This window comes from Phascolarctos cinereus, unplaced genomic scaffold (genome assembly GCF_003287225.1).
Source record: "Phascolarctos cinereus isolate Bilbo 61053 unplaced genomic scaffold, phaCin_HiC Scaffold_2;HRSCAF=192, whole genome shotgun sequence".
NCBI lineage: Eukaryota > Metazoa > Chordata > Mammalia > Diprotodontia > Phascolarctidae > Phascolarctos > Phascolarctos cinereus.
In genome coordinates this window covers 316,422,700-316,448,940 of record NW_027555625.1, presented here as the reverse complement: position 1 = coordinate 316,448,940, position 26,241 = coordinate 316,422,700, and the positions used below count along the sequence as shown (strand labels likewise).

Here is a 26,241-nt window from a genome sequence, read left to right as displayed (position 1 = left end):
TTAGTCATCTCTAGGATCCTTTATTTCCAGGAAGCCAATCAGTGTCAAGAAATGAGGGAGTTGATGGTTCTTCTTCACTAGATCATATTTATGTTCAGCTTTGGGAATCAAACTGAGTGGTCAGGTAGAAAGAGCCTCAGATTTGGAGACAGAAGGCTTCTGCCCTTTGATCAAGTCACCCAGCTTCTCTGGGTTTTTCATCAGTAAAATAAGAGGGTTAGGCTGTACGACATCTGCTTTAAATTCGATGATTTTATGTTTGTTCAGAGGAGGGCAGCCAGGGTAGGGAGGAGATTTTAGTCTTTGTCTTATGAAGATCAGTTAGTAGAGTGGAGACTAAAAGATTTGGTGAGCGATATAAACAGGAGTGTGCTGGTCAATGTGCTGGCTCTTTGGGGGAAAAATGTTTGAGTTTATATATACATGTATATGTATACATGTATATATACACTCATATACATTACTAAGCATAAACAAGTATATATATGTATATATACATACTTAAAAGTATGTATATATACACTTAAAAGAAAGTATGTATATATGTATATATATGTACACACACACATATACTTTTAAGCTTAATTCTTTATATTTTCTCCATTACTTTCTTAAGTCCAGATGATCATTAAAACAACGACTAAAGCCCTGATTTGTAGCCAATTTTGCTGAACATTTGACAATCTTTTCAAAGGTGGTTCAAACTAGTTCCAGCACAAACCTAGAGAGTAGGATACAGTCAGGGGAGAGGATGCTAGCCATCACCAAGTATCTGCAGGGAAGTAAAGCAGAAGAGATAACAGACTTATTCTACTTGGCTACAAAGGGCAGAGCCAGGAATGATGGGTGGAAGATGAAGATGAGCAGAGTTTTGGTCTCCATATATGGAAAAGTTTTCCCCAAGTTAGCATTGTTCCAATTGGGATGTGCTGGAATGTGCAAAGTTCCCCATTGCTGAAGGCCTTTGAGCAAATGCTGGGATGATTATTTGTTGGGGATGTTGCTAGGGGATTACTTCTCAGGGGCAGGTGGTTTTAAGTGCCCTTTGAACAGTGAGATTCTGTGATTGTCTGACAGTAGCACGAATGGAGAACAGCAACTCTCCAATTTGGGTCAAAAGCCCTTGCCTGCTCCTTGTCCCATTTGAAACTCCCATGAAGGAGGAATCCCAGGGATTATTTAGCTAAAAAGACATAATATCTTAGAACTAGAAAGGAAATAAGATTAGAAATCATCAGATTCAACCTTCTTTTTCTGATGGGAAAATCAAGGATTAGATTGATAATAATTACTTCTTCTATCTCAGGGAATGTAAATTGCTCGCCATTGCCATAGGCTTATAGCTATTTGAGTTGGAGGGGAGCTTGCAGGTATCTGGTATGATTCATTTTATAGATGAAGAAACTGAGGCTCGGGAAAGTAAAGTTAATTTCCCACAGTCCCACAGGTAGGTAGCTGAGCTAGTCCTTAAATGTATGTCTTCTGACTCTAATCTAGTGCTTGTTCCATGAAGTCATAGCTGCCTCCCAGAAGGGTAAGGGGCCAGTCCTGGTAGGGGACCAAGTGAGGGAAGGGAGTTGCTAACCATATGCATTCTTGGGCTTTCCTCAGATCTGTAGTGTGATAAGAACCTCGACAACTTCGTACGTGGAACCCTACCTCCACACTATGCCAGGTATGCAGTAGTTTCATCATGGAACCCCAAGAGCATGAGGATAACCATGAGGGCGGGAAGAAGGTGGGATGGTGAAGACATACCTAGTTCATCCCCCCAATAGTTCTGCGACTGCCCATTTTGAAGTAGAGTCGGAATGTGGAATTATCTAGTAAACTATGATGAATAAATTGGATCAACAATAAACAGTAAAGAAAGTCCCCAAACCTATGGCAGACACTTAACTGTGTGTCCCTGGCCAAATCACTTAACCTCAGTCTCCTCATTTGTAAAATGAGAATAATAATACCCATAGTTCTCATCTTATAATATTGTTATGAAATTAAATAATATTTGTAAAGTTCCTTGCTAACCTTCGAGGACAATATGAAAATCAATTATTGTTGTTGTTGATGTTGTTAGTGAGGAACATTTCACTCTCTGGCCCCAGCATTTTCCTACTTGCTTCAAGTATTTGAAATATTACTTTTAAAATATTTGAAGGGCTATCACGGGGAGAAGCTGCCACCTGGCTCCAAATAGCAGATGTAGGAGCAGGGATGGAGATTAAAGAATCCTAGATCTGAGTTGGAAGGGACCATACTGGCTGCCCCTTATTTTCTGGATGAGAAAACTGAGACCTAGAAAGTTTGCATGGCTTGCCCAAGGACACACATAAGTAGTAAAGGTAGAATTTGAACCCAAATTCTCTGACTCCAGATCCAGCACTGTCTAATGAAGACAGACATCAGTTTCACTTCAAAGAAAAGTTTACTAAAAATTAAAGCCACCCTGCCTGTTCTAACTCAGGAGATGAGTCAATTAGTCAATAAACATTTATTAAGTACATACTATATTCCAGGCACTATACTAAGTGCTGGGAATGCAAGAGGGGTCAAAAGACAGTCCCTGCCCTCAAGGAGATCATAATCTAATAGGAGAGAAAACAAGCAAACACATATGTACAAACAAGGATGAATGGGAAATCACTAACAAAGAGAAGGCACTGGAATGAAGAGGAGTTAGGAAAGGCTTCCTGTAAAACTTGGGATTTTAGTTGGGGCTTAAAGGAAGCTGGGGAGTTAGTAGGTGGACTTGAGGAGGGAGAGAGCTCCAGGCATAAGGGACAACCAGAGAAAATGCTCAGAGATGGATTGGCTTGTTCATGGAACAGCAAAGAGGACAGGTTACTAGATGGAGAATATGCATCAACGAATAAAGGATAAGAAGATTGGAAAGGTAGGAGAAGGCTAGATTATGAAGGGCTTTGAATGCCAAACAAAGCATTTTGTATTTGATCTTGGAGGCAACAGGGAGTCACTGGAGTTTATTGAATAAGAAGGTGACATGGTCAGACCTGCACTTTTGGAAAAGCACTTTGGTTGCTGAATCACTTTGGCTGCTGAACAGAGGATGGATTGGAGTGGAGAGAGACTTGAGGCAGGCAGATGCACCATCAGCTACAGCAAAATCCAGGCTTGAGGTGATGAGGGCCTGCACTATGGTGGTGACAAGGTCAGAGGAGAAAAGGGGGCATATTTAAGAGATGTTGCGGAGGTAAAACCAACAGGTATTGGCAACGGATTGGATACTGAGGGTGAGAGATAGTGAGGGATCCTGGATGACTCCTAGATTGCAAGCATGAGGTATTGCTAAGAAGATGGTGTTGTCTTCTGCTCTAATTAAGGGAAGGTAGGAGGGTGTGGTTAGGGGGAAAGATAGTGAATTATGTTTTAGACATGTTGAATTTAAGATCTAATTTTAAGACATCTAGTTAGATGAAAGGCAGTTGGAGATGAGAGATAGGAGGTCAGCGGAGAGATTAAGGCAGGATATGTAAATTTGAGAATCAGCAGCATAGAGATGGTAATTAAATCCATGGGAGCTGATGAGATCACCAAGTGAAATAATATAGAGGGTTAAGAGAAGGGATCCCAAGACAGAATGCTGCGGAACACCTATGAGTAGAGGGCGTGGTCTGGATGAGAGGGCAGCAAAGGAGAAAAAAGAGTGGTCAAATGGGTAGGAGGAGAACCAGGAGACAGTAGTGTCCTGAAAACCTAGAGAGCGGAGAGTATCAAGATGGAGAGAGTGATGGACAGTGTCAAAGGCTGCAGAGAGGTCAAGAAGGTTAAGGACTGAGAAAAGGTAAGGAGTTCCCCATCACTGGAGGACAGGTTAGGGGGACACAAAAAGTCAATATTTCTATACTGCTCCTGGAACCAAGAATCATGATCATCTTCATCATCATCATCATCATCCATAATGATCATATTAGAGTATAATGTCCTCAAGGGAAAGAACTGTACATGTATTATAATTCTCATTTACATGGAAAGTGAGACTCAAAATGATTGACACAAGGTCATGTGGTTAGAGGCCATATTCATTTACATATTCTTTCATACAACAAATATGTATTTGTTATTTACTTACCTATGTGTGACTCCACACTAGATGGGGGAAATGCTGTTCCTTTTTTTCCTCTGAGTCGTCTGCCTTTAAATAGAGTCCAACTGTCTCTACTCCTTGCCTTGGTATTAGCTATTTCCCATGCCTGGAAGGCTCTCCTTCCCTTCTTCCAGCCCACAGCTCAGCTCAAGGTCCGTGTCCTCCAGGAGGTAGTTGAATGAATGAGTGAAGTTCTGGAGATGCCTAGGGTGGAGGAGCAGGTCCCTTTCCTTGCTCTCTTTTGAAATGATGGATGGTTTCTTGGATTGATAGGGTTTCTCCTTTAAAAGTCTATGTTGGCATTGAAAAACAAACAGTGCTTCTCCATGCCAGCAAAGGTCCCTCTCTTGACTAAGCGTGATACCAGTTCTACCTTGGATCTACCTTAATCTTACTACAGCTGCAGGAGGCCAGATTGGACCAAATCAAGGGACACTAGCTCCTAGAATCAGGCCATGGCAAATTCCTCATGGTATTCAATTCAATTAAACAAATGTTTAATAGGCACTAAGGATACAATCAATCAATTAACAAGCATTATTGAGCTCTTATTATATATAAGACACTGTGCTAAATTTGGGGGATGCAAAGGGAAAAAAACCCCAGTCCCTGCCCTCATGATGCTTACCTTCTAATAGGGGAGATAACAATTAAAATGTGACCGTACAAGGTAAATGCAGAGTAGCTAGAAGGCAGCCTTAGAAAGGATGACGTTAGAACTGGGATGGGAGTGGGGGAACCAGAAAAGACCTAACTGAGCTGAACATTGAAGAATACAAAGATGAAATCAGTCCTTGTCCCTGCCTTCATGGAGTTTAGAGTCTATGTGTCTCAAATTTGAAAAGGCACCTTGGTGTAGTGGAAAGATCAAAGGACTTAGAATCTAGAGGTGTGGGTTAAAGCTCAGTGCATTACCATGTATTCCCTGTGTGGCTATGGACAAGTCCTCCGGGGACCTCCTGGCTTCATCTAGGAAACAAGGATGTTAGATCATCATTTCTATGGTCCCTTCCACATAAGAGAATCTATCATCTCATGGTCCCAAGTCCTTTAAGTTTTTCTGGAAGGCTTCAGCTTCCACTGTGGTCATGGGCGTATTCACTTTTGCATTACTCATTTTACCAGATATATTTTGAGGTTGGTGCTTTTTAATGGTAAAGTGCTATTACATAAATGTGTGATTCCTCCCTCCCCTGCATAGTGAAAGTCAACTTGGATGGAATCGCTGGAATCGATTATTCCTTGATACAGCCTCCAAAATCCAGGGGCTACCACCTGGACATTCCTCTGAAGGTGAGTGTCAGTAAAAGCAGGAAGGTTTTCCTGCTCAACAGACTCCAGGGAGTGAGGATCTAAGGGACTGAGACTGGCTGCTTCTCTCAAAGCTGATTTTCTCTATGCATCTTTGGACTCAGATTCATGGGTTCTATTTGCAGCAGTGGGACAGGCCATGGTGTCTTTGTCTAGGTTTCATTTGTAAAATGAACAGAGCCCTAAATATCTTCTGAGAATTTAAAACTCAGTCTAAGTTGTGCTTTGGGATCTTACTCTACAAGCCATGAAAGAGATTCATAGACAAAGAGGTGTGTCTTCCTTTTCCACTGATTCCAATGATCAGGGAGCCTGCTGCAAAAAAGGAAATAGAAATGAGAGATGTAAGAGCTGGCATATAATCCCAACTCTGCTGGGTGGCCTTGGACAATCTCTAAGATGCCTCAGTTTGTATTTAGAGCATGAAAATATCTGCCCAGAGAATGGAGGCTCTCCCAAAAATGTAATTTCTGGGATGCTTTAACTCCATTTCTGATTGATCTTCAAAAGCGGTAGGCCCTAATATGTGAATTTGAATTTTCTCTTAAACCTCTCAGTTTCCTTCAGGTCAAGTAGTCAGTCAGTTACCTATAAATAAAACTTAACAGCAAGGATGTGGGGGGTTATTTTTTCCTTTTAAATGAAGTATGTGTTGGGGCAGCTAGGTGGTACAGTGGATAGAGCACCAGCCCTGGAGTCAGGAGGACCTGAGCTCAAATCTGGCCTCAGACACTTGACACTAGCTGTGTGACTCTGGGCAAGTCACTTAACCCCAAATGCTTCACAAAAAAAAAAAATGAAGTATGTGGATAAGTCCCTTTGCAATGTGAATAACTACCCGGAATTTGTTTCAAAAATCCAGAATTTTCTATTGTAAATGAACTTACTATGTAGTAGTAAAAAGAAGAGAGCACTTCTCCAGTAGTCAAAGGACCTGGGTCTGAATCCTAGCTCTACTTCCAAGTAGTTGTATGACCTTCATCTCTGTGGGCCTCAACTTCTCCCTTTGTAAAATGGGAAGATTGGACCAGATATTCTCTTAAAGTTCCCTTCTAACTCAAAATTCTGTGGTGTGATCACTGGATCAGTCAATAAATATCGATGAAACTCCTACTATGTGCCAGGCACTATGTTACATGCTGGGAATAGAAGGAAAAAGCAAAAACAGTCCCTGCCCTCAAGGAGCTTATATTCTAAGGAAGTGGTGGGGACAGAAAGTGAATGTAAATAGACACATTCAAGATACATAGAAGGAAGATAACCTTAGAGGCATAGGCACTAGTAGTAGGGGGGTGAGGTGTGTGTGTGTGTTTGGGAGGGGGAGACAGCTTACAGAGAGTAAAGGGATTAATAAAATCCTCCAGGAGGAAATGATGCTGGAGCTCATCTTGGTGATGTGGTATGGTGGAAAAAGCAATCAACTTGGAGCTCCAAGAAGGTGGACACTTACTTGGGCAGGGATAAAGTCTGTTAATATCTCTGAGTGTCTCTCTGAAATGAGGACAGTACCTGTGATGCCTTACTCACAGGCTTGTTCTAAGGGGTGTGTGTGTGTGTGTTACACACACACACACACACACACACACACACACACACACACATACCTTAAAACACTGTGAGTCAGATATTCTTGTAATTATAATTATTAGATTGAGCATCTTGGGTACTTTTCCCAGCCCTGCCACCAATGAGTTCTGTTACTTTGGACCAGTCACTTGGACAAGTCCACTCTCTAGACCGTGTGTTCTCAAGCTATAAAGCTATATAAATATATATTATATATGTTCATATTTATATAAATTAATATAACAACAATAAAATATATAATTATATAATAGTAATATAATTATATATTGTAATTTATATAAATATATATTTACATAGCTCACACTATATAAAATGAAGTACTAATCTCTACTGTGCCTAATAATGACCATAACCAATAACTTTTCTCTTTTGAAAAAAGAGCCCATGCGGGGGTGTGCTGGCAAATATTTTTTAACCAGCTTTCCCCCAAAAATGTATCTATGAGACACTTTTAAGTTTAATCTGCATTATTAACATTTTCTCCATCACTTTCTTAAGTCTAAACAGTCAACAAAACAATAAATGAAGCCCTGATTTGTAGCCTTTGTTGATTTCTGAGGTTTAAACATACACATCGAAAAATTTAACAATCGGTTTGGGAGAGGTTAAGAGTTGGCTTCAGCATGTCCCTGAGCCCATGCTTCCTTGCCAGAGCTCTTATGAAGATAAAACAAAATTCGGGCAGCTAGGTGACACAGTGAATAGAGCTCTGGCCTTGAAGTCAGGAGGACCTGAGTTCAAATCCAGCCTCAGACACTTAGCACTTACTAGCTGTGTGACCCTGGGCAAGTCACTTAACCCTGATCGCTTCACCTAAAAAAAAAAGATTAAACAAAATTCAGGATAAGAACAATCTTTGAAAAATATAAAGTAAGGCATTGTCATGCTCCCTTTTTAATTTCTGAAAAACAGGTATGATTCAGGTGTTAAGAGGGGGTAGGAAAAAGAGAGGGAAAATATTTAGCTAGTAGGGATTAGAAAGAAAAAAGAAAGCCAATTTTACTTAATCCCTTTTTTGGCTTTCCCTTCCTTCCTTCTTCAAGATGGACTGGGAGAGTTTCCTATAGTCCGGCCAACTGAATTTTCCATGGCATCCCTATGTTATCCAGCAGATTCTGGGCAGCCTGCCTTCAAACCAGCTAGTGTTTGCACAGAAAACACAATTCCTTTAGCATCTACCAAGAAAAGCATATGAAGTCAAAGTCACCTTACTTGGTGATTCAGAGAAATGTGGAATGTTAGAACTGGAAGAAACCTAAGAATGAAAAATGTGTGAGCTGGGAGAGACTATCTAGTCCTACCCTCTCAACAGAGGAAACTGAAGCCTAGAAAGAGGAATAGCCAGGTTCATATAGTTTGTAAATAAACTACAGTTATCTCTTCCACAAAGTGACTTTCTCCATCGTGGTTCTGATAGATCGCAGGTTGGTATAAGAAATTAAATAGGAATTTGGGAGGAGCTTTGTGGAAGACACAGACAATATGCAAAGGCCAGCAGATGACACAGAAAAAGGTTAGAAACTCAGAAACACACAAATGTATGTATGATATTTAGTAATATCAACATATTTTATCTTTTAATATAATAATGATTCAGACTTCTTCTCTGGTATAAAGGGAGGGCCAAAAAATTTTACTCAGATTTTTCCAGGTCATGCTCTTAAACCCCCACCACTTATGTGGAAGGCATAACTGTAATTTTAAAAAAACCCATAAATGAATTCTAGGGGCAAATAGAGAATTAGAATTTTCTTTTGTTTTGGGGTTGTTTATAACCCCCTGCCATTCCCCTACTCCCAGACCCTTAACATGGTAGTTACTCACTTTGCATTTTTTCTAATACATCATAAAAATGCTTTATAAAATTAACATTGAATATAAATACAACTAAACTTGCTTAGAACTATTTATAATTAAATTAATCCAGTACATAAATTATCATAACACCTTTTCAATCATAACCTCTAAGTCCTCACAAGGTTTTTTCGCAATTTATTCTTATCTAGCTTTCCTCATGTGTTTGTAGATTACATTTCATTTTGAGAATTCCCACTTTTTTCTTTCTTTGTTTTTTTTTTTTACTTTGCATTAATTTACAAATGCCTCTATAGTCTCTCCTAGTTCTAAAATCTATGATCCTAGAAGTCTTTCCAGATTTCTTTGTACTCCTCAGGTCAGTAATACTAGTATTGTAGTGGTCTATTACATTAATGAGTTATAATTCATTTAACCCTCTATTGTCAGATATTCAGATTGTTTAAAATTTTTTTGCAATTACGTATAATGTGGGTATGAAATTTCTGAACAGATAACTCTTTTTAAAAAATCAGGGTATAGTCTTAATAATGGAATTATTGGAATAAAGGTTAAGATCAAAGGGTTATGGTTATTTTTATATATTTTGCTGTGCACCACCAGACTGTTCTTTAAAGATTTTAAAAGTTAGCAATTCTACCAGCAATGTATGAGTGTACCTGTTGGTATATACCTTTACTTTTAATTATTTTTGCCAATTTGATCAGTGTAAGTTAGTGATTGAAATGTATTTCAATTCTCTTTGTTTATAAGTGGGTTGAATACTTTCCCCAGTGATTAGTAACCATATGTATTTCCTTTTTTGGGGGGTAGAGATTGATTGTACCTAAAAGTTGATTACTTTCTGTGGGAAGTCCTTGTCCTTGATTGTATTCTCTCTTGCATTCACTCCTAGGGCCAGTTTTTCAGCTTGACTCATCATACCTCATTCCCCTTTTCTCCTTCTGCTGTGAGTTTCCGTAGCAGCCAACTACAGATGGTCTATTTCGGAGTCTCACATTCCTTCTTCGATTCAGCCATACATGTTTACAAAAATGCTGGAATCAAATCCCTCCAAACGAATAGTTCCATGGTAAGGCAGAGCAGGTGGAATTAATTATAGCATCCCAGAGCTAGAGAGAAGCCCAAAGGTCATTTAGTGCAGCCTGTACCTAAACAAGAACCCCTTCTATCTCGTTGACACTCCCAGTAAAGGACAATCACTAGCCCTGAAGTCACTACTTCCATTTGATTTTTGGACAGCTCTTATTGTTAGGAAGTTTTTCCTTATGTGGATCCAAATCTCGTTCCTCTAGAACTTCTATCTGTTGGAGGGGGATGATTGGAATGAGTAAAGCCAAGATTCCTCGCCATTGCTCCCAATCAAGTTAAACCAAATGAGACTTTTATAAAATACCTAGCATGTGCTAGGCACTTCTGGAGGTATAAAGAAAAAGTGGCAAACAGCTATACAAAAAACAAGACATATGAAGGACAAACTGGAAGTAAACAACAGAGGGATGGTGCTAGAATTGAGGATGATCACGAATGGCTTTGATTAGAAGACGGGATTTTAGCTGAGACTTGAAAGAGTCCAGGGAAGCCAAGAGGCAGAGATGAAGAGGGAGGAAGTTTAAGGCAACGCCTAAAGACAGCCAGTGAAAATACTCTGAGTCAGGAAAAGGAGTGTGTTGGGGTTTCTCAGCATAGTGATAGTGATGGAGGGTTGAGGGAGAGTAGTATGCGGGCAGACAAGCTCTGAGTGCTGTAGCCTAAAGCCCTGGTGTCTTGAATATAGTTATCTCAGGAGCAGGTGGTATGTGTGGCTGGGATCACGGACTGTGCTGTTCTTAGTTTCTGGGAAGATGTGGCTGCTCAAAGGGGGTGTGTGGCTGAGCCATGTCTACTACCCAAAACAGAATTTTTGGCTCTCCCATACAGCCAGACTGCAAGTCTCAAGATTCCTTGCTTTTTCTTTTACTACAGGTTCCAAAGGACTCCAAATACACTTTGTCGACCGACTACTATGGAATTCTGATCCCTCAGGTAAGTTGTTCATCTCTTGTTGAAACAGTTCTTTGAACCAGCCTGGGAAGGAGGGGATTAGGTAAGCTACTAAAACCATCATGACATCAGGGTGGCAGATGCTAAGCTCATAGTGATTACAAGGGGGTACCAGGACAGGGTGGGCATGGATTGAGGCAACTCTCCCCCCTACCCACCTATTATTGAGAAACCACTTCAAAGTACATGGTAGGCCAATAGAATCATCTTTATCTATGAGATGTGACCAACAGGGCCCACTTGAGGTTCAGCTTATATTGACAGCCTCATATCAATGCAATGAGGTGCTGTTAAAAAGCTACAGAGACATCATTGAGCACATCCTGATGTCAGTGGAAACAACCTAGGTGCCTTCTCATAGTTCCTTCTTGGTCCCTCTGTTACTGACTTTGGAGAAGGGGGGAAACATTTATATGGTGCCTACTACGTGTAATTTTTTTTTTACAAATATTATCTCATTTGATCCTCACAACAACCCTGAGAGGTAGGTGCTATTATTATTCTCATTTTGCAATTGGGGAAACTGAGGCAGTCAGTGGTAAAATGACTTGCCCAGGGTTGCATAGTTAGTGAATGCTTCAGGTCGTATTTGAACTCAAGTCTTGCTGACTATAAGCCCAGAGCTTTATTCACTGATCCACCCGCTGCCTCTAAGCCATCTACCACGTCTGGAAACACTCTCTGCCTATAGAAACCCCTCCCTTCAAGGTCCCGCTGGAAGTGACCTCTCCTGACTTGAACCTTCTCTCCTTCTGCTCTGTATGAATAAATGAATGAATCAATGAGCATTTCTTAAGTGCTACCTATAAGCAAAACACTGTGCTAAGCACAGAGCGTATACCTCTAGAAAGGTAAGATGGTTCCTTGCTCCCAAGGAACTCATTCTGATGGGAGAGAGAACACACATGCACAGTTTTGGCTGCAGGGCAGATGGAAAGGTTCCATGGTCCTTGGTGGGCTATATGCTGGAGCCAACTCATACCAGTTCATGAGAGCCAATTATTAGATTTTCATTGTGAGCATTTATACTTTGGAAATGGCAAATACTACAAATCAGGGCTTGATTCATTGTTTTGTTGGTTATCTAGACTCAAGAAAGTGATGAAGAAAATGTTAATAATGCAAATTAAATATAAAACTGTGTCTTAATTACATCTTTTTCTGGAGAGCTGATTGGTAAACATTGACCAACATACCCTCATCCTTGGGGATCAGTAGCAAAGCTACTGCTAATGATGCTTATCCTGTAGTGTCATTTCCATTGACAAAAACAACATCTGATGCTGAGACATTTGACAATGCCAGGGACTTTGGTGAGAATTTTCTTTTCTGGTTAAAGCTGTGGCTTCAAGCCCCTTCTGGCAGGGACTGTAGCAGCCACAGAGGCACTGGGCAGACTGTGTCTCTACAAGGGTTGCTCCTCTGAAGGATGGTTGGGGACCATGGAGGCTGAAAGCAGAACTAGTGATTTGACTATGGCAGGGAGCTGCTCCTCCTGGGGCTCTGGGGTGCAGAGTCTTAGACTACCTGGGGTCTGAGGACTTGGTTGATGGGTTGGCTGGTTTCCCTGAACTGTTTTTTTTTTCCCCTCCCTCTTTTCTATTTTTCAAAAAATTATTATAAGGGATGATTTTTGGGAAGCAATGTAGGGACATATTGAAAAATGAAGGTGCTATAAAAACAAGTCCCCGATAAAAAAGTGAAATGTTTTTTGTCCTCAAGGGGGACATTCTACTTGTGGAAACAATGTATACACAGATAAGTAAATCTATTCAGAACAAATACAAAGTAATTATGGAGGAGCATTAAGAAATAAGACAGCAAGGAAGGCCTCTTGTAGGAGATAGCCCTAGAACTGAGCCTTCAAGGGTCTAGATGAAGAGAGAGAACCCTTCTAGACACAGAGGACAAACTGCAAAGGCCCAGAGATACAACCCAGCACGTAGGGAAAACAAAGGCAGTTTGACAGGATCTTGAGTGAATGAGACTGAATAGGGGGAAATCATCCAGGAAATATAGTTCAGAGACAGATTGTAAATGGCTTGACATTAGTTTTGAATGATTGGAATTGAACAGAGTAGGGAAAGTGTGTTGGAGAGGTGCCCAGCCACAGTCATTAGGATCCTACCAGCAATGGGGCTTATGTAAAAGTCTAGCCCAGAGGCAAGCGGGGGTGGGAGGAGGGTGGGGGGAAACCTGCAGCCTTGAGGTCACCAAACAAATCCCCTTCATAAAAGGATTTGTTCTGTAAAACTTGGATTCAGTCAAAAGGCCGCACCCAAGGACCTAGAGGGCCTCAAGGATGCAGGTTCCCCTCCCCTGGGCTAGCCCATCTCTTCAAGGATTTGTGAGAACCAAGGGCTTCATCTGCAGCCTCTTTTTTTTTTTTTTTTGTATTTGCAGCTGTCCAAGGACTTCCCTAGCATGGCAATGACAATCGACATTGACTTTCCCTCCTCCGCACCAACCATCTTCGTTGACTCTAGAATGAAACTGAGCCTCATGTCTTCACTTTCAACCCACGTCTTTGTGGTTTTCTCCAACTCTTCTCAGACCCCCCTCTTTACACTGAAACTGGTCAGTTTGGATTAGGCTGGGAAAACTCATGGGTGGTGGCACAGCCCAGCTGGGTGAGCTCTGGTCCGTCCTCATGTGTAGTGCCATGAAAACAAACAAAAACCAATAATCCAGAAGGCAGGACGTAGAGTCAGGGACCTTGGTTCTAGTCCAGGGATGGGGAGCCAGGCTGCAAGCCTGAAGGCCACAGGGTCTCCACCCCATTCCAGTCTTTGCTCTGACACAAGTATTGGATCTGGAGGCAGAGGGCCTGGCTTTAAATCCCACATACTATGACCTTGGGCAAGTCCCCTTCCTCTCTAGGCCCTTGTTTCTTCCTCTATAAAATGAAGAATGCCCTTGACTTCCTTTATGAACTTGGGCAATACACGTTGCTTCTCTGGACCTGTTTCTTCATTTGGATTGGGAAATAAAAAAATCACAAATTTACATCAGGAATATGGATTAAGAGCAGAGGAACCTTAAGGATTCTCAAGTCCACCTTCCTATCTCCTCTCTCCCTCCCATTTTGCAGATGAGAAAACTGATAAGTGGTTTAGTGACTTGCCCAGGATCACGCAATTAGTAAAGCATTTGAGGCAGAATTTGAACCCAGGTTTCCTAATTCTAAGTCTATTGCTAGATCCATTAAGCCAGAGGCTCTTTTCCTGAGGCCTGTGAATTTTTTTTTAATTTGAGAGCTATTTAAATGTAATTGATTTCCTTTACAATCCTACATATCTCACATATTTAAAAACGTTGTTCTGAAAATAGGTCCATAGGATTCACATGACTGATAAAGGGATTCAGGACACATAAAGAAATTAAGAACTATTTTAAACCATACTGCCTTTTGTCAGAGGAGCAGAGTTCAAATCCATGCTCTGCTGCTACCTATCAGTGAGGCTCTAAGCAAGTCACATGACCTCTCTGCATCGCAGTTTACTTATCTGCAAAATGAGAGTGTTTGTACTAGAAGACTTACAGGATCCTTTCTAATTCCAAATTCCTGAGCCAATGATCAAAATAATGAGGTAAATAATAACTGGCTCACTGGATCGATGTGTGGGTCAAATCAGATAATGTAATGAAAGCCCTTTTGACAGTGAAAAACACTATTCCCAAGAGGAAGCTGAGACCAATACTGAGGTGACCTCCTGGGTTTTTTTGGGCCAGGCATTGAGATGTGTAAATGATAACACTCTCATGCCACATTGACATTGTGCTTCATCACTTACAATGAGATTTACAGTCAATGTCTCACTGGATTCCCCCAACAGCCATGGGGAGAGAGGTAGAGAAAAAGTGACTGACTCTATCTTACAGCTGAAGAAACTTCACCCAAACTAGTGATGTGACTTGCCCCCAGTTATTCCCATAATGAGTGGCAAGGGCAGGATTGGAGCACAGGTCTTTGGATCAATAAGCCAATCAATGAATTAATAACCTACTATGTGGCAGGCACTGTGCATACAAAAAGAGGCAAAAGACAGGCCCAGTCTTCAGGGAGCTCAGAGTCTAATGATTCCAATGCTCTTCTGACTCCTCCTTAAAGGTTGGTCCCCAAGTCAGAAGGATTGAAGAGCTGGGGGAATGAAAAGTCAAGAATGACAAGCCATAATTCTTACTTGGGGTTGCTGGGGTGGGAGAGAATGACTATTTTTTTTCTTCAGGTTAGGAGGCCCTTAGTTCCTGAACGATATATATATATATATATATATATATATATATATATGTATGTATGTATGTATGTATATGTGTATATATGTATATATGTGTATGTATGTATATATGTACATGTATGTATATTTTCCTTTTAGACTAGACCTATGATTTTATTAGTATATGGAATACCCATTGAGCTAACTCCCTGTACTCATGTAAATCTGTATCTGCTCTGCATTTATAGTTTTAGAGAGTTGCCTGGGGGTGCTGAGAAGTTAAATTACTTGTCCAGGGTCACATAGCAAGCATGTGTCAGAGGGTTGATCAACCCTGAACTCAAGTTTCCCCTGACTCTGAGGTCAGCTCTCTCCTGAGCCCTATTTCCAAGATGATCCCCAGTATATCCTCAGTACTGCCTCAGACCCAACTATGCCACAAGAGAGGGGGCAGAATTCACTTTTCAGAATCTTTGGTAATGAGATGGAAGGAATCAATCAACATTTTCAAAGCATTTATTAAGTGCCTGATCTTGTGCTGCTGAGGAGAGAGAGAGAGAGAGAGAGAGAGAGAGAGAGAGAGAGAGAGAATAGTCCCTGCCCCCCAAGGAGATTCCATTCTAAATGAGGGAAGGGCTGGCACACCCCTAGTTGAGTTTGCTAATTAAACAACCTGCCCCATTCCCACCCCTTCCGGAGCTCTGTAGCCCTAGAATGGCTCAAAGGCAAGTTGGGGAGGAAAAATTTATTATTGTTTAATCAGTCTTTTAATTGCCCCAATCAGATTATCTCTAGTGCTCCCTTGAAGAAGGTTCTAATTTATTGACTATGCCAAGAAAGTGCTTTTCATGGGCTTTGCTGATTTTTCAAAGTCTTTTACAGGTCAAAAATTTCCTGATAATAGGAGCTAATATGACAATATCATTTGCTGTTTTCATTCTAGAAAACCACTGTTACCCTCTATATTGCAGTTAAGGATGGTACCATTTTGGGGCGCATGACATTGGAAAGGTAAGATGACCCAGGAGGGTTTTTGGAATCTAGGCTCTTCCTCCTCCTCACCCTACGAACTTGAACAATTCAGTGCTCCTTGAGGACTGCCAGTTCTCTTAAAAAAATATTTTTAACAGTCTTTTCTTTTAAAATTTTGAGTTTCAAATTCTCTCCCTCCTTCCCCCATCTCCCCCACCCACCAAGAAGACAAGCAATAAGATATCAATTATACAAGTGAAGTCATGCAAAACATTTTTCCGTATTAGCCATATTTCAAAAAGAAAGCAAGGAAAATAAACAGAAAATTATATTTCAGTTTGAACTCAGAGTTTATCAGTTCCCTCTCTGGAGGTAGACAGCACTTTTTTTTTTAGTCATGAATGCTTTGGAATTATCTTGGATTACTGCATTGATCAGAGTAGCCAAGTCTTTCACAGTTAATGATCATTACAACATTGCTATTACTGTGCACAATGATCACTTGGTTCTTCTCACTTCACTTTGCATCAGTTCATGTAGGTCTTGCCAGGTTTTTTTTCCCTGAAACTACTCCCCTTGTCATTTCTTATAGCACAATTGTATGCCATCACAATTATATGCCACAACTTGTTCAACTATTACACAATTGATGGGCATCCCCTATATTTCCAATTCTTTGCCACCACAAAAAGAGCTGCTATAAATATTTTTGTACATACGGGTCCTTTTCCTTTTTCTTTGCTCCATTTGGGATATAGACCTGGTAGAAATATTGCTGGGTCCAAGGACAGGCACAGTTTTATAGCCCTTTGAGCACCGTTCTAAATTGTTTTCCAAAATGGTTGGACCAGTTCACAACTCCACCAACAATTCATTAATGCACCTATTTTCCCTCATCCCCTCCAGCATTTATCATTTCTGATAGGTGTAAAGTGGTACCTCAGAGTTGTTTTAATTTGTATTTTTTTTAATCAATTGGGATTAAGAGCATTTTTTATATGACTATAAATAGCTTTGATTTCTTCTTCTAAAAACTGCCTGTTTATATCCTTTGATCATTTGCCAATTGGGGAATGGTTCTTATTTTTTAAAATTTGACTTGGTTAAATCTATACTCAGTATATATTTGAAAAATGTGGTCTTTCTCATAAAAAACTTTCTATAAAAATTTTTATATGGCTTCATTGTCTATGGTACCTGTTAGCAAAATGTAGTTTCCCTGACTGTCTCTTTTAATTAGGTCTATTTTTGCTTTTGCTTTGTCTTTGAGCTCATGATTGCTACCCCTGTCTTTTTTTTTTTACTTCAGCTGAAGCATATTAGATTCTGCTCCAACCCCTTATTTTAATTCTCTGTGTGTTTTTCTGTTTCAAGTGTGACTCTTGTAAGCAACATATTGTTGGACTCTGGTTTCTAATGCACTCTGCTATCTCCTTCTGTTTCGTGGGTGACCTTATCCCATTCACACTCATAGTTATGATTACTAACTGTATTTCCTTCCATCCAATTTTCTTCTGTTTATCCTTCTTTGAATCAATTCCAATGAGAGGTTCAAGCATTGCCTGCCAACCTCCAATACATTTTCCCATCCATTGTAAAAGCTCTTCTTTACATATCTCTTTTATGTGGGAAGATTTTTCCCTATTCTACTTCTTTCTTCTCCCTTTCATTTTTTTGTATCCCTTACCCTTTCATTTTTTTGGAGATCATTCCAATTTAATTGACCCATACTCATGCCTTCTGTCTATGTAAACTCCTTTTAACTGCCTTAATGATAAAGTTCTTAGAAGTTGCGTGTATCATCTTCCCACATAGGAATACAAACCGTATATGCTGAATCCCTCCAAGTAGAATGCAAATTACATGAAGACAAGAACCACTTCTTTTTTTACCTTTGTATCTCCAGGGCTCAACACTGTGTCTGACACATAGTTGATGCTTAATATATTTCTGATGAATAGAATTAAATGTGGTGAAGCCTTCATTCAGAACCTATTACTATTCTATTTCTTCCCAACATCATTTTGACAACATCATTTTGCTATGATGCATGGACTTAATATCCTTTGGGTTTTTCTTTGGCATAGTAGAGCTTGGGGTAAATATAGCTGTGAATCTGCTAAGCATAGAATATGTGGTGGCAAGGTCCCACATTTTTGAGAGAATAAACTACATCTTGAAACACCAATGTAAATGGGAGCTATTATTATTTTTACTATTCTTTCTTCAGATACAAGTGGTCCTTGAGGGGGAAGGAGGAAGGAATAGGGAGGCTCTTGATGACCACAGGTTTCCAGGATGGAGCAGGGAACTGGCCAGGCAGCTAGCTATACTTTCCTCCTTACTGAAAAGCATAGCAAATGATGGAGTTAGAGACTTGGTAGTGGAAATGAGCTTGAACCTTTATCAGCAAGAATAATAGTGGATATTCCTATGCTACGCTCAGGCCCTTGTAACTGGGCTGTGAGTTCAGTGGTGCAGTTATTACCCCTGTTTTATAGATAAGAAAAAAGTCTCAGCAATGGGAAGTGACTTGACTTAAATGGCAGAGCTGGGATGCTGGACTAAGTGTTTTGATATAAGTGCTATATCTCCAGTTTGGTTGGCTGATCCTACTCTATTAGGCAGGAACCCTTTATCTACAGGAGGCTTTATGAGAATTAAGTATTTCTAATTTCTCTCTTCTGCCCCTGCTTCTTTTCAGTTTGAACTCCAAACCAATTTGAACACTTTCCTCTAATTCCCAAAGTCTGCCCCTCTATGTATTCTGATACTTGAAAGATCTGGAATTCAACTATCTCCTTTTCTCCTCTCCCTGCTCTACCTTTTCTATAGCCTCAGCATGGAATTGAAGAAATCATATATTGGCCATTTCCAGGTGAGTCTAAGGGAGAATCAGCAGGTTTCTGGACTCAAGGCTGGGAGGGGAAAGCACCTTGTAAACTATTAAGTGCTGTAGAGATGTGAGCAGCTTTTGCTATTTCATGGTCTCCATGGGGACTGCTCTGAGGACCACATCCAGCTTTATGAAAAAAAAAAATTAGAATGGGGCATGGAGAGTAAGTGCATGGAGAGATTTCTTGGGAATACATGAACTTGGATTAGAAAAAAGAAAATCTCATTTTCATTTTCACTAACCTCTAACTGAAATTTGGCATTTCCTTCAATTATGAATTAAAAAAAAATTCTGAGGGGAAGCTAGGTGGCACAGTGGATACAGCACTGGCCCTGAATTCAGGAGGACCTGAGTTCAAATCCGGCCTCAGGCACATAACACTTACTAACTGTGTGACCCTGGGCAAGTTACTTCACCCCATTGCCTGTGCCCCACCCCCCAAAAAAAACCCAAAACCAAAAAAAAAAACCCAATAAAAATATTCTGGGAAGGTTTCATCAGAGTGAAACTTGTTCTTTCCCAGACTACCAGAGGAGTCCATGACATCCAAAAGCTTTAGAACCCCTGAATTAGTTAATCTTTAAATTCTTTTCCACTCTAAATACTACGGTTTTTGAGATTATAGACAAAATAATTGAGTGATTGAATTTTTCATTTCTTTTTACTGGGGTAAAATGGATTTAGGGAATCTTGGTGACATAGTGGATAGAGTACTAGGCCTGGGGTAAAGACCTCAGTTCAAATCCGGTTCAGACATTTACTAGCTGTGTGACCTTGGGTAAATCACTTAATCCTGTTTGCCTCAGTTTCCTCATCTGTAAAATGAACCAGAGAAGGAAATGGCAAACCACTCCAATATCTGCTAAGAAATACCCAAATGGAGTCGTGAAGAATAAGACACAACTGAAATGACTGAACAAAAACAACAGCAAAAATAGATTTAGAGCTGGAAGAGAAGTAAGAAGTGATCTAACACACTTTATTCTATAGATAAGGAACCTGAGGACCAGGGGCTTAAGTAACTGGCCCAAGGTCACACAGATAATAAGTCACAGAGGCAGGAGTTGAACCTAGATCTTGCAACCCAAACCAGAATACTATGGGGCCCCAGCAGTGCTTTGAACACCGAAGATATGTTCTTTTTTTTTTTTCTTCAGAATCAAGCACACATACTTATTTTACATATAATCTATATATTTTTAATTATGTGGATAACTGCATAATAAGTAGTCTAAGGCTGATTGTTTCTGTGGTTCACATTTGATGCTCATGAGACTGAGGTCATGGGCTTGATTGGATCTGCCCTGTGGCCACAGGCTACATCTTTGACTAGGCCAGTCTCCTCACAAATGTGTGACAGAACTGCCTGATCTAATCCAAACCAGCTCAGTAGCATTTATTATGTGGTTACTCTGTGCATAATCATGCTAGGCATTGGGGATACCTAAGAAAATGGAAAACAGTCTCTGTCCTCAAGGAGCTTATGTTCCATTGCCATGAATCACAAAGAGACACTGAGTGAGCGCACCACATTTCCACTGCATGGAAAACAGCTTGAAGTGCTGATGATGGGTCAGTAGAGTCCTCTCTCTAGCCAATGGACAACTCCGTGTTGAATTAGGGAGGTTACTCTATCATTGCTTGCATTTTCTTGACATTCCTGCTTGTCTTCAAATCCCAGATTTGGAAGGGAACCCAGAAGTGGTCTTATTTAAAGTTAGTTATCTCTACAGTATCTCAAACACATGGTTCCTTTTCTCCTGGGTTTAAGCCAATCAATTCATTGTAATTATAAATTGCTATAATATAAACCTTATAGCAATAGCATTTTCCATTTCACAAAGAAATTTACTCCTGACAGGCAGCTAGGTGACTCAATGGACGAAGTGCCAGGCCTGAAGTCAGGAAAACTCATCTTCCTGAGTTCAAATCTGGCCTCAGGCGCTTATTAGCTGTGTGGTCCTGAGCAAGTCACTTAACCCTATTTGCCTCAGTTTCTTCATTTGTAAAATAAGATGGAGAAGGAAATGATAAACTGCTCTATTATCTTTGCCAAGAAAACCCCAAAAGGGGTCATAAAGAGTTGGACATGACTGAAACAAGTGAACAACAAAAATTACTGGTGATAACTTGGTGAGGAAAGGGGTGAAAGTATTATTACCCTCATCCCACAGTTTTTGTAAATTTATAACTTGACTTCTCTCATTCAAATGTAAGCTCCTTGAAGGCAGCAGTGGTCTTTCTTTCTATTTTTATTTGTCTTCACAGAATTTTGTGGATAAGAGTTCTGGGCCTGGAGTCAGGAAGACCTGAGTTCAAATCCAACCTCAAACACTTCCTAACTGTGTGACCATGAGCAAGTCATTTAATCTCTGCTTGCCTCAGTTTCCTCATCTGGAAAATGAGGATAGTAAGACCATCTACTTCCCATGGTTGTTGTGAGGATAAAATGAGATAATAATTTCAAAGCACTTAGCACAGTGCCTGGCACATAGTAAGTGCTATAGAAACGTTAATTAGGATCATTATCATTGCACAGCGCCCAACACTGAGTAAATGATCAATAAATGCTTGTTAAATGATAGTTGGGAAAACTGGGAAAGAGAGTTGCCAAAGGTCACACAACCAGGAAGGGGAAGAACCAGGATTTAAACTAGGTCTCCTGTCTCATGGTGGTGGTGGGGGGTTCTTATGTACTCTACTGCTTTGTGCTCTAAGCTGAAAGTTCGGTTCTTCCCTTCATTTGATGGTATTGACCTGGGGGGTGGGGAGGCACAATCTGTAATCTCTTTTGGGACAGGGCTGAAGCTCTTGGGGAGAGGGGGAATGAGGAACAGAGGTACTAGAATTGCCTGGTTGGGGACTTTGGGCATTAACATCTCTTCTTTCTCCTTTCTCTTCCCAGGCATCTCTGCTGCAGGACCCTTTTACCTATTACATGTCCAAAGTTTGGCTCCCTATTATTAATGGTAAGGAGCATTGGAGAATTGGTTGGCCTTAGGTCCAAATGGACCCCATGGAAATAGTAGAATCCTCTACCTATCCTCCTCTTCCCCCAGTCTCTAGCTAATGATCCCTATTTCTACAGTTCTCTAATATTTATCAAGCACTTTCCTAACAACAACCCTGTGAGATAAGTGATACAAATATTATTATCCCCATTTTGTAAATCAATAGATCAATTACTAAGCCTTTATTAAGCATCTTCTATGTGCCAGGCATTGTGCTAAATTCTGGAGATGAAAAAGACAGACCCTGCCTTCAGGGAGCTTACATTCTATTGGGGAAGACAACACATGCACATAGAAGTTTAAACAAAATATATCCAATGGCACTGAAAGCTGGGGTAGAGGTGGGGAAAACATCCCCTTAAGGACACATGTGGCTTCCAGGTCCTTAAGGGTGGCATTTTTTTGGTCAAAAGGATGCCCTTGAGGACCTGGAAGCCACATATGGCATTAAGGCCAATTTTTTCCCACCCCTAAGCTGGGGGATGGTGGGAGAGTGGCAGAGGATCCTGAAAGGCCTTATATAGGAGGTGAGCTAAACTTAGAAATTCTAACAGGCAGAGAAAACTAAGAGAGGAGCAGTAAGTGGACTCAGTGAATTCCTGGTCCACTGGTTCAGTACCACTCTGAGCAGTACCACAATGAGAAGCTCACAACACTGGGCTTTCTTTGTTTTCACTGCTGTGCAGTTGCCAGAGGTTGTCCATCTGTGCTATGTGACATTGGATGGGTTAGTGAAAATAGGTCTGTCTACTCACAGTGCTAGGTACCAAAAACAGGTTTTATGCCTGGGTATTCATTCCTGGTGAAGATTTAGCTGATCACTTTAAGGTATTACATGCTACCTAGCTGGAAGGCCCAATTCAAGTGCTTCTTCTGTGATGACGCCGTCACTGATTTCCCCTCTCCGTTACTCACTCCCCAACCTCCTCAGTACAAAATATGCAGTACCATGCAGCAAAGCTATCTGTTATAACATATTACCCCAGTGAACTCCAAGAGGGCCAGGGCCTGGTTCTCAGCCAAGATCACACAATTAATAATTTTGTGCCTAGCATAGGGTTCTACATGCAGTAGGTGCTAGATGTTGGACGTCCAAAGTGCTAGGTTAGGAGTCAGAAGATTTGGGTTCAAATCCTGGTTCTTCTGCTCACTTCCTATATAACTTGGCAAGTTATTAACTTCACTAGACCTCAATTTCTTCCCAACTGTAAAATGATGGGGTTGGACTAGAACAGGGGTAGGGAACCTGTGGCCCTCTAGGTCCTCAAGTGTGGTCTTTTGACTGAATCCAAACTGGACTAGAAGTCACTCTCTGGTGCTAAATCTAGACTCCTAAGACATGAGTTGCCTCTAAGGGGTGTTAATAGAGGACTCCGGCAGACAAGAAAGATCTCCAGACTCAAAGGTGCATCCCTGCCTCCCTTTGCCTCCCCAGCTCCCGATGAGAAAATATTTCCTTTCAGGAGCTGCCAGCCTGGTAAAAAAAAATTAAGTCTGTAGAATCTGCTTGCAGCACCTCTTGCGGCACTGTTTCTTGTATCCTCTCCATCCTTCTCACTTTGTCCTCTATTTTCCTTTACAGGGAGGCTGGAGCAAGGCTATCCTTTACCTGTACCGGCTAATCTCCACTTCTCCGACTATATCGTATATCCTCATAAGGTTAGTAAATGCCCTTTGTAGACTCAGACAGTTATAACCATCCTAGAATAGCATATTAAAATGTAGGTTTCCATCAGTGGAAGACCTTAGAGGTTACCTCATCCTACCCTTTCTTTTAATTGAGGAGTCAATCAAGGGGAAAGGACTCAGCCAAGATCACGCAATTAATAAAAAATAGATGAGCTATGATTTGAACCCAGACCTAAAGTATTCTAAGGTCAGTGCTGTTTTTACCACAGTGTACCCACACTTATCTACATATAGTGACAATATAGCTCTTTTACTATTTAAAGGCAGTCAAAGAACAAGTTATAAAATATCTAAATTGAGAGTTCATCAACCTATACTTGGTAGGTATCACTCAGCCCTGAGATGGTAGAAGGTTAGATTGGGTGGAGGCAAACCTGATGCATAGATCTGTGCCCATGTAGAACTATTGATCCAGCTGGGGAGATAAGACGCACACCAAGTAAAAAGAATAATTTTAAAAAATCTAAATTATACAATTAAAACCTCTCTCCCCCTCACCCGCACAGCAACAAGGACAATAGACTGAAAGAAGAGAGACATCTCTTGGGGCAGTGTTGGTTGGCCAGGAGCTATTTTGTAGTTTGAAACCAGGTCTTTTGATGGGCAACATGGAATAGTAGAAAGAACCTTGAGTTCAACTTCCAGGTCTATCACTACCTGCATTGCATTGGGCAGGTCATTGAAACTTTCTGTGCCTCAGATCCTTCATCTGTGAAATGAAGGACTTCTAGAGATTGTATATCTAGAGCTGAAAGGGAACCCATCTAGTCCAATCCCTTCATTTTACGGATGAGAAAACTGAGACCCAGAGGTGTTAAGCAACTTGTGCAAAGTCACACCCGTTCTTTGACTCCAAATCTATCTCTCTTTCCATTACACCATGTTAGACTGGACGAGCTATAAAATTCCTTCTAGGACTTTTACATATGGTCCTAGGATTCCAAATTCAGTATGTTTCCCTATGGGACATGAAAGCATTGGCCACTTGGGAGGCCTTGGTGCTTATGATGAAGCAAGGGAAAAGAAGGCGTCCAAGAGGACTCTGAGGTTTTAGGTCCAGAAGAAAAATGGTAGAACCCTAAGGATGGTGGCAGGGGCCAGCTGGCTTAGGTAGATAGAGAGGAAGATTGATTTTCATAGGATTATGGGAGTGGTACTAGAGGAGAATTTAGATATCGTTAAAATGCTAGCTTCTCCTCCTCCCTCTTACTCTCCTCCAACAAAGAAGGAAGCTAAAGCTTCAAGAAGCTAAATTTTAGCCATCTAGAATTTGACATGACAAGTAGATTATCCAAGTGAAGTGCCCTTTAGGAAACAAAGGGACTATTGCAACTTGTCAAGACAAGAATGGTGACGTGTGAGCACACAATATAGCAGTACCTGAATGTTCCACGTTGTGCAAACAGATAGCCATTTATGTGTAGGTGAATGGCTGAGCAAAAAAGATGCTCATGCATGCCCTTCTTCCCTCTTCCCAAAATTCCTCCAAAGTTAGCCTGAGAATTCTCTACCTCAGAGCTGTTAACTGCGGTTTAAGGAAGTTCTGAGTGATGGAAAAGAAAAAGAGGGAAGGTTTTACCACCTTGACTAAAGCACAGATTCCTGTAAGGGCTGTCATAAGCAGAGATGAAAAATGGAGACCAGAACAATTAATCCCTAACACTCTAGGAAGAACAGTCACCTGCTAGGTTTGCAGCAAATCCACTATGACAAAAGACTACCCCAGCTCCCTGACCAATGTGGGCTCCTTCAGACCAGCCTGGCTTCCCAGCTGTAATTAGAGCCTTCATTTCCCATAGTCATTGGGATCCTGCTGTATCTTCTCCACTCCCAACACATGGGCTGATAGTATTTCTTCTATAAAAACAACGCATGACAATGAGAAAAAGAAAGATCTTTCCAGTGAACTGAATTTCCATCTCTCTTTAGCATTTCCTGGTGTTTGGGACAGATTTTATTTATTCTTGAGAGAGGCTGGCTGACTGCCGTGGTCATCCGCACATCATCTCCACCCTGGCTACCATTACTGACCATTACTCTGGAACTTGACCCACCAAGAGACACTTACAAAAGCCTCCGGATTTATAACTGGTGAATGAACTGGAGAAATGACAGTGAAAAGGGGACAATGTTCAGTGGGAGGGCTTTTGTTTTGTTAAAAAGCAAGTGAAAATTTTCATTGGGGTGGGAGGTTGGCAGGTTGGAGGGAATCCATTGAGGTTTTCTTAAGGCAATGTTTTTCATTATTATCTTAATATACCTTTTCCCAATAAACACAAAACCTTGACTCTCTCTTGTTAACACGCCCTGGTATATAGAAATCCTGAGCTCTACCGGCCAAGCCCTTTGGTGAAGTGTGAGGTTCTGTAATGCCTGTGTGTGGGTTGGGTGGGCATAATGGGGGAGGGATAAGGAATTGTACACAAATGGAATGGAAAAGCATTTATTAGGCACTTACTATATTTTAGGAGTGCGGCAGATAGATGGCACAGTGAAGAAAGTGCCAGGCCTGGAGTCAGAAAGCCTCAATTTTGTGAGTTCAAATCTAGGCTCAGACACTTACTAGCTAAGTTACCCTGGACAAGTCACTTAACC

General features: G+C 40.9%; 1 protein-coding gene across 1 annotated transcript; it reads left to right on the top strand.

Moving 5' to 3' along the window:
* The first annotated feature begins 1,615 nt into the window (after positions 1 to 1,615).
* On the top strand, positions 1,616 to 25,870 carry LOC110211301 (bactericidal permeability-increasing protein-like). The gene is made up of 10 exons (XM_020990537.2): positions 1,616 to 1,675; positions 5,307 to 5,398; positions 9,714 to 9,890; positions 10,784 to 10,843; positions 13,265 to 13,438; positions 16,022 to 16,089; positions 18,886 to 18,928; positions 21,852 to 21,915; positions 23,540 to 23,616; positions 25,576 to 25,870. The coding sequence occupies exons 1-10, from the start codon at positions 1,669 to 1,671 to the stop codon at positions 25,612 to 25,614; spliced, it is 801 nt and encodes a 266-aa protein (XP_020846196.2). The 5' UTR covers positions 1,616 to 1,668; the 3' UTR covers positions 25,615 to 25,870.
* Positions 25,871 to 26,241: the final 371 nt, after the last annotated feature.

Coding starts and splice junctions, on each gene's coding strand:
- LOC110211301 (XM_020990537.2), top strand. Junction 9,891..10,783: donor TCCAAACGAATAGTTCCATG/GTAAGGCAGAGC, acceptor CTTTTACTACAG/GTTCCAAAGGACTCCAAATA. Junction 13,439..16,021: donor CCCTCTTTACACTGAAACTG/GTCAGTTTGGAT, acceptor TTTTCATTCTAG/AAAACCACTGTTACCCTCTA.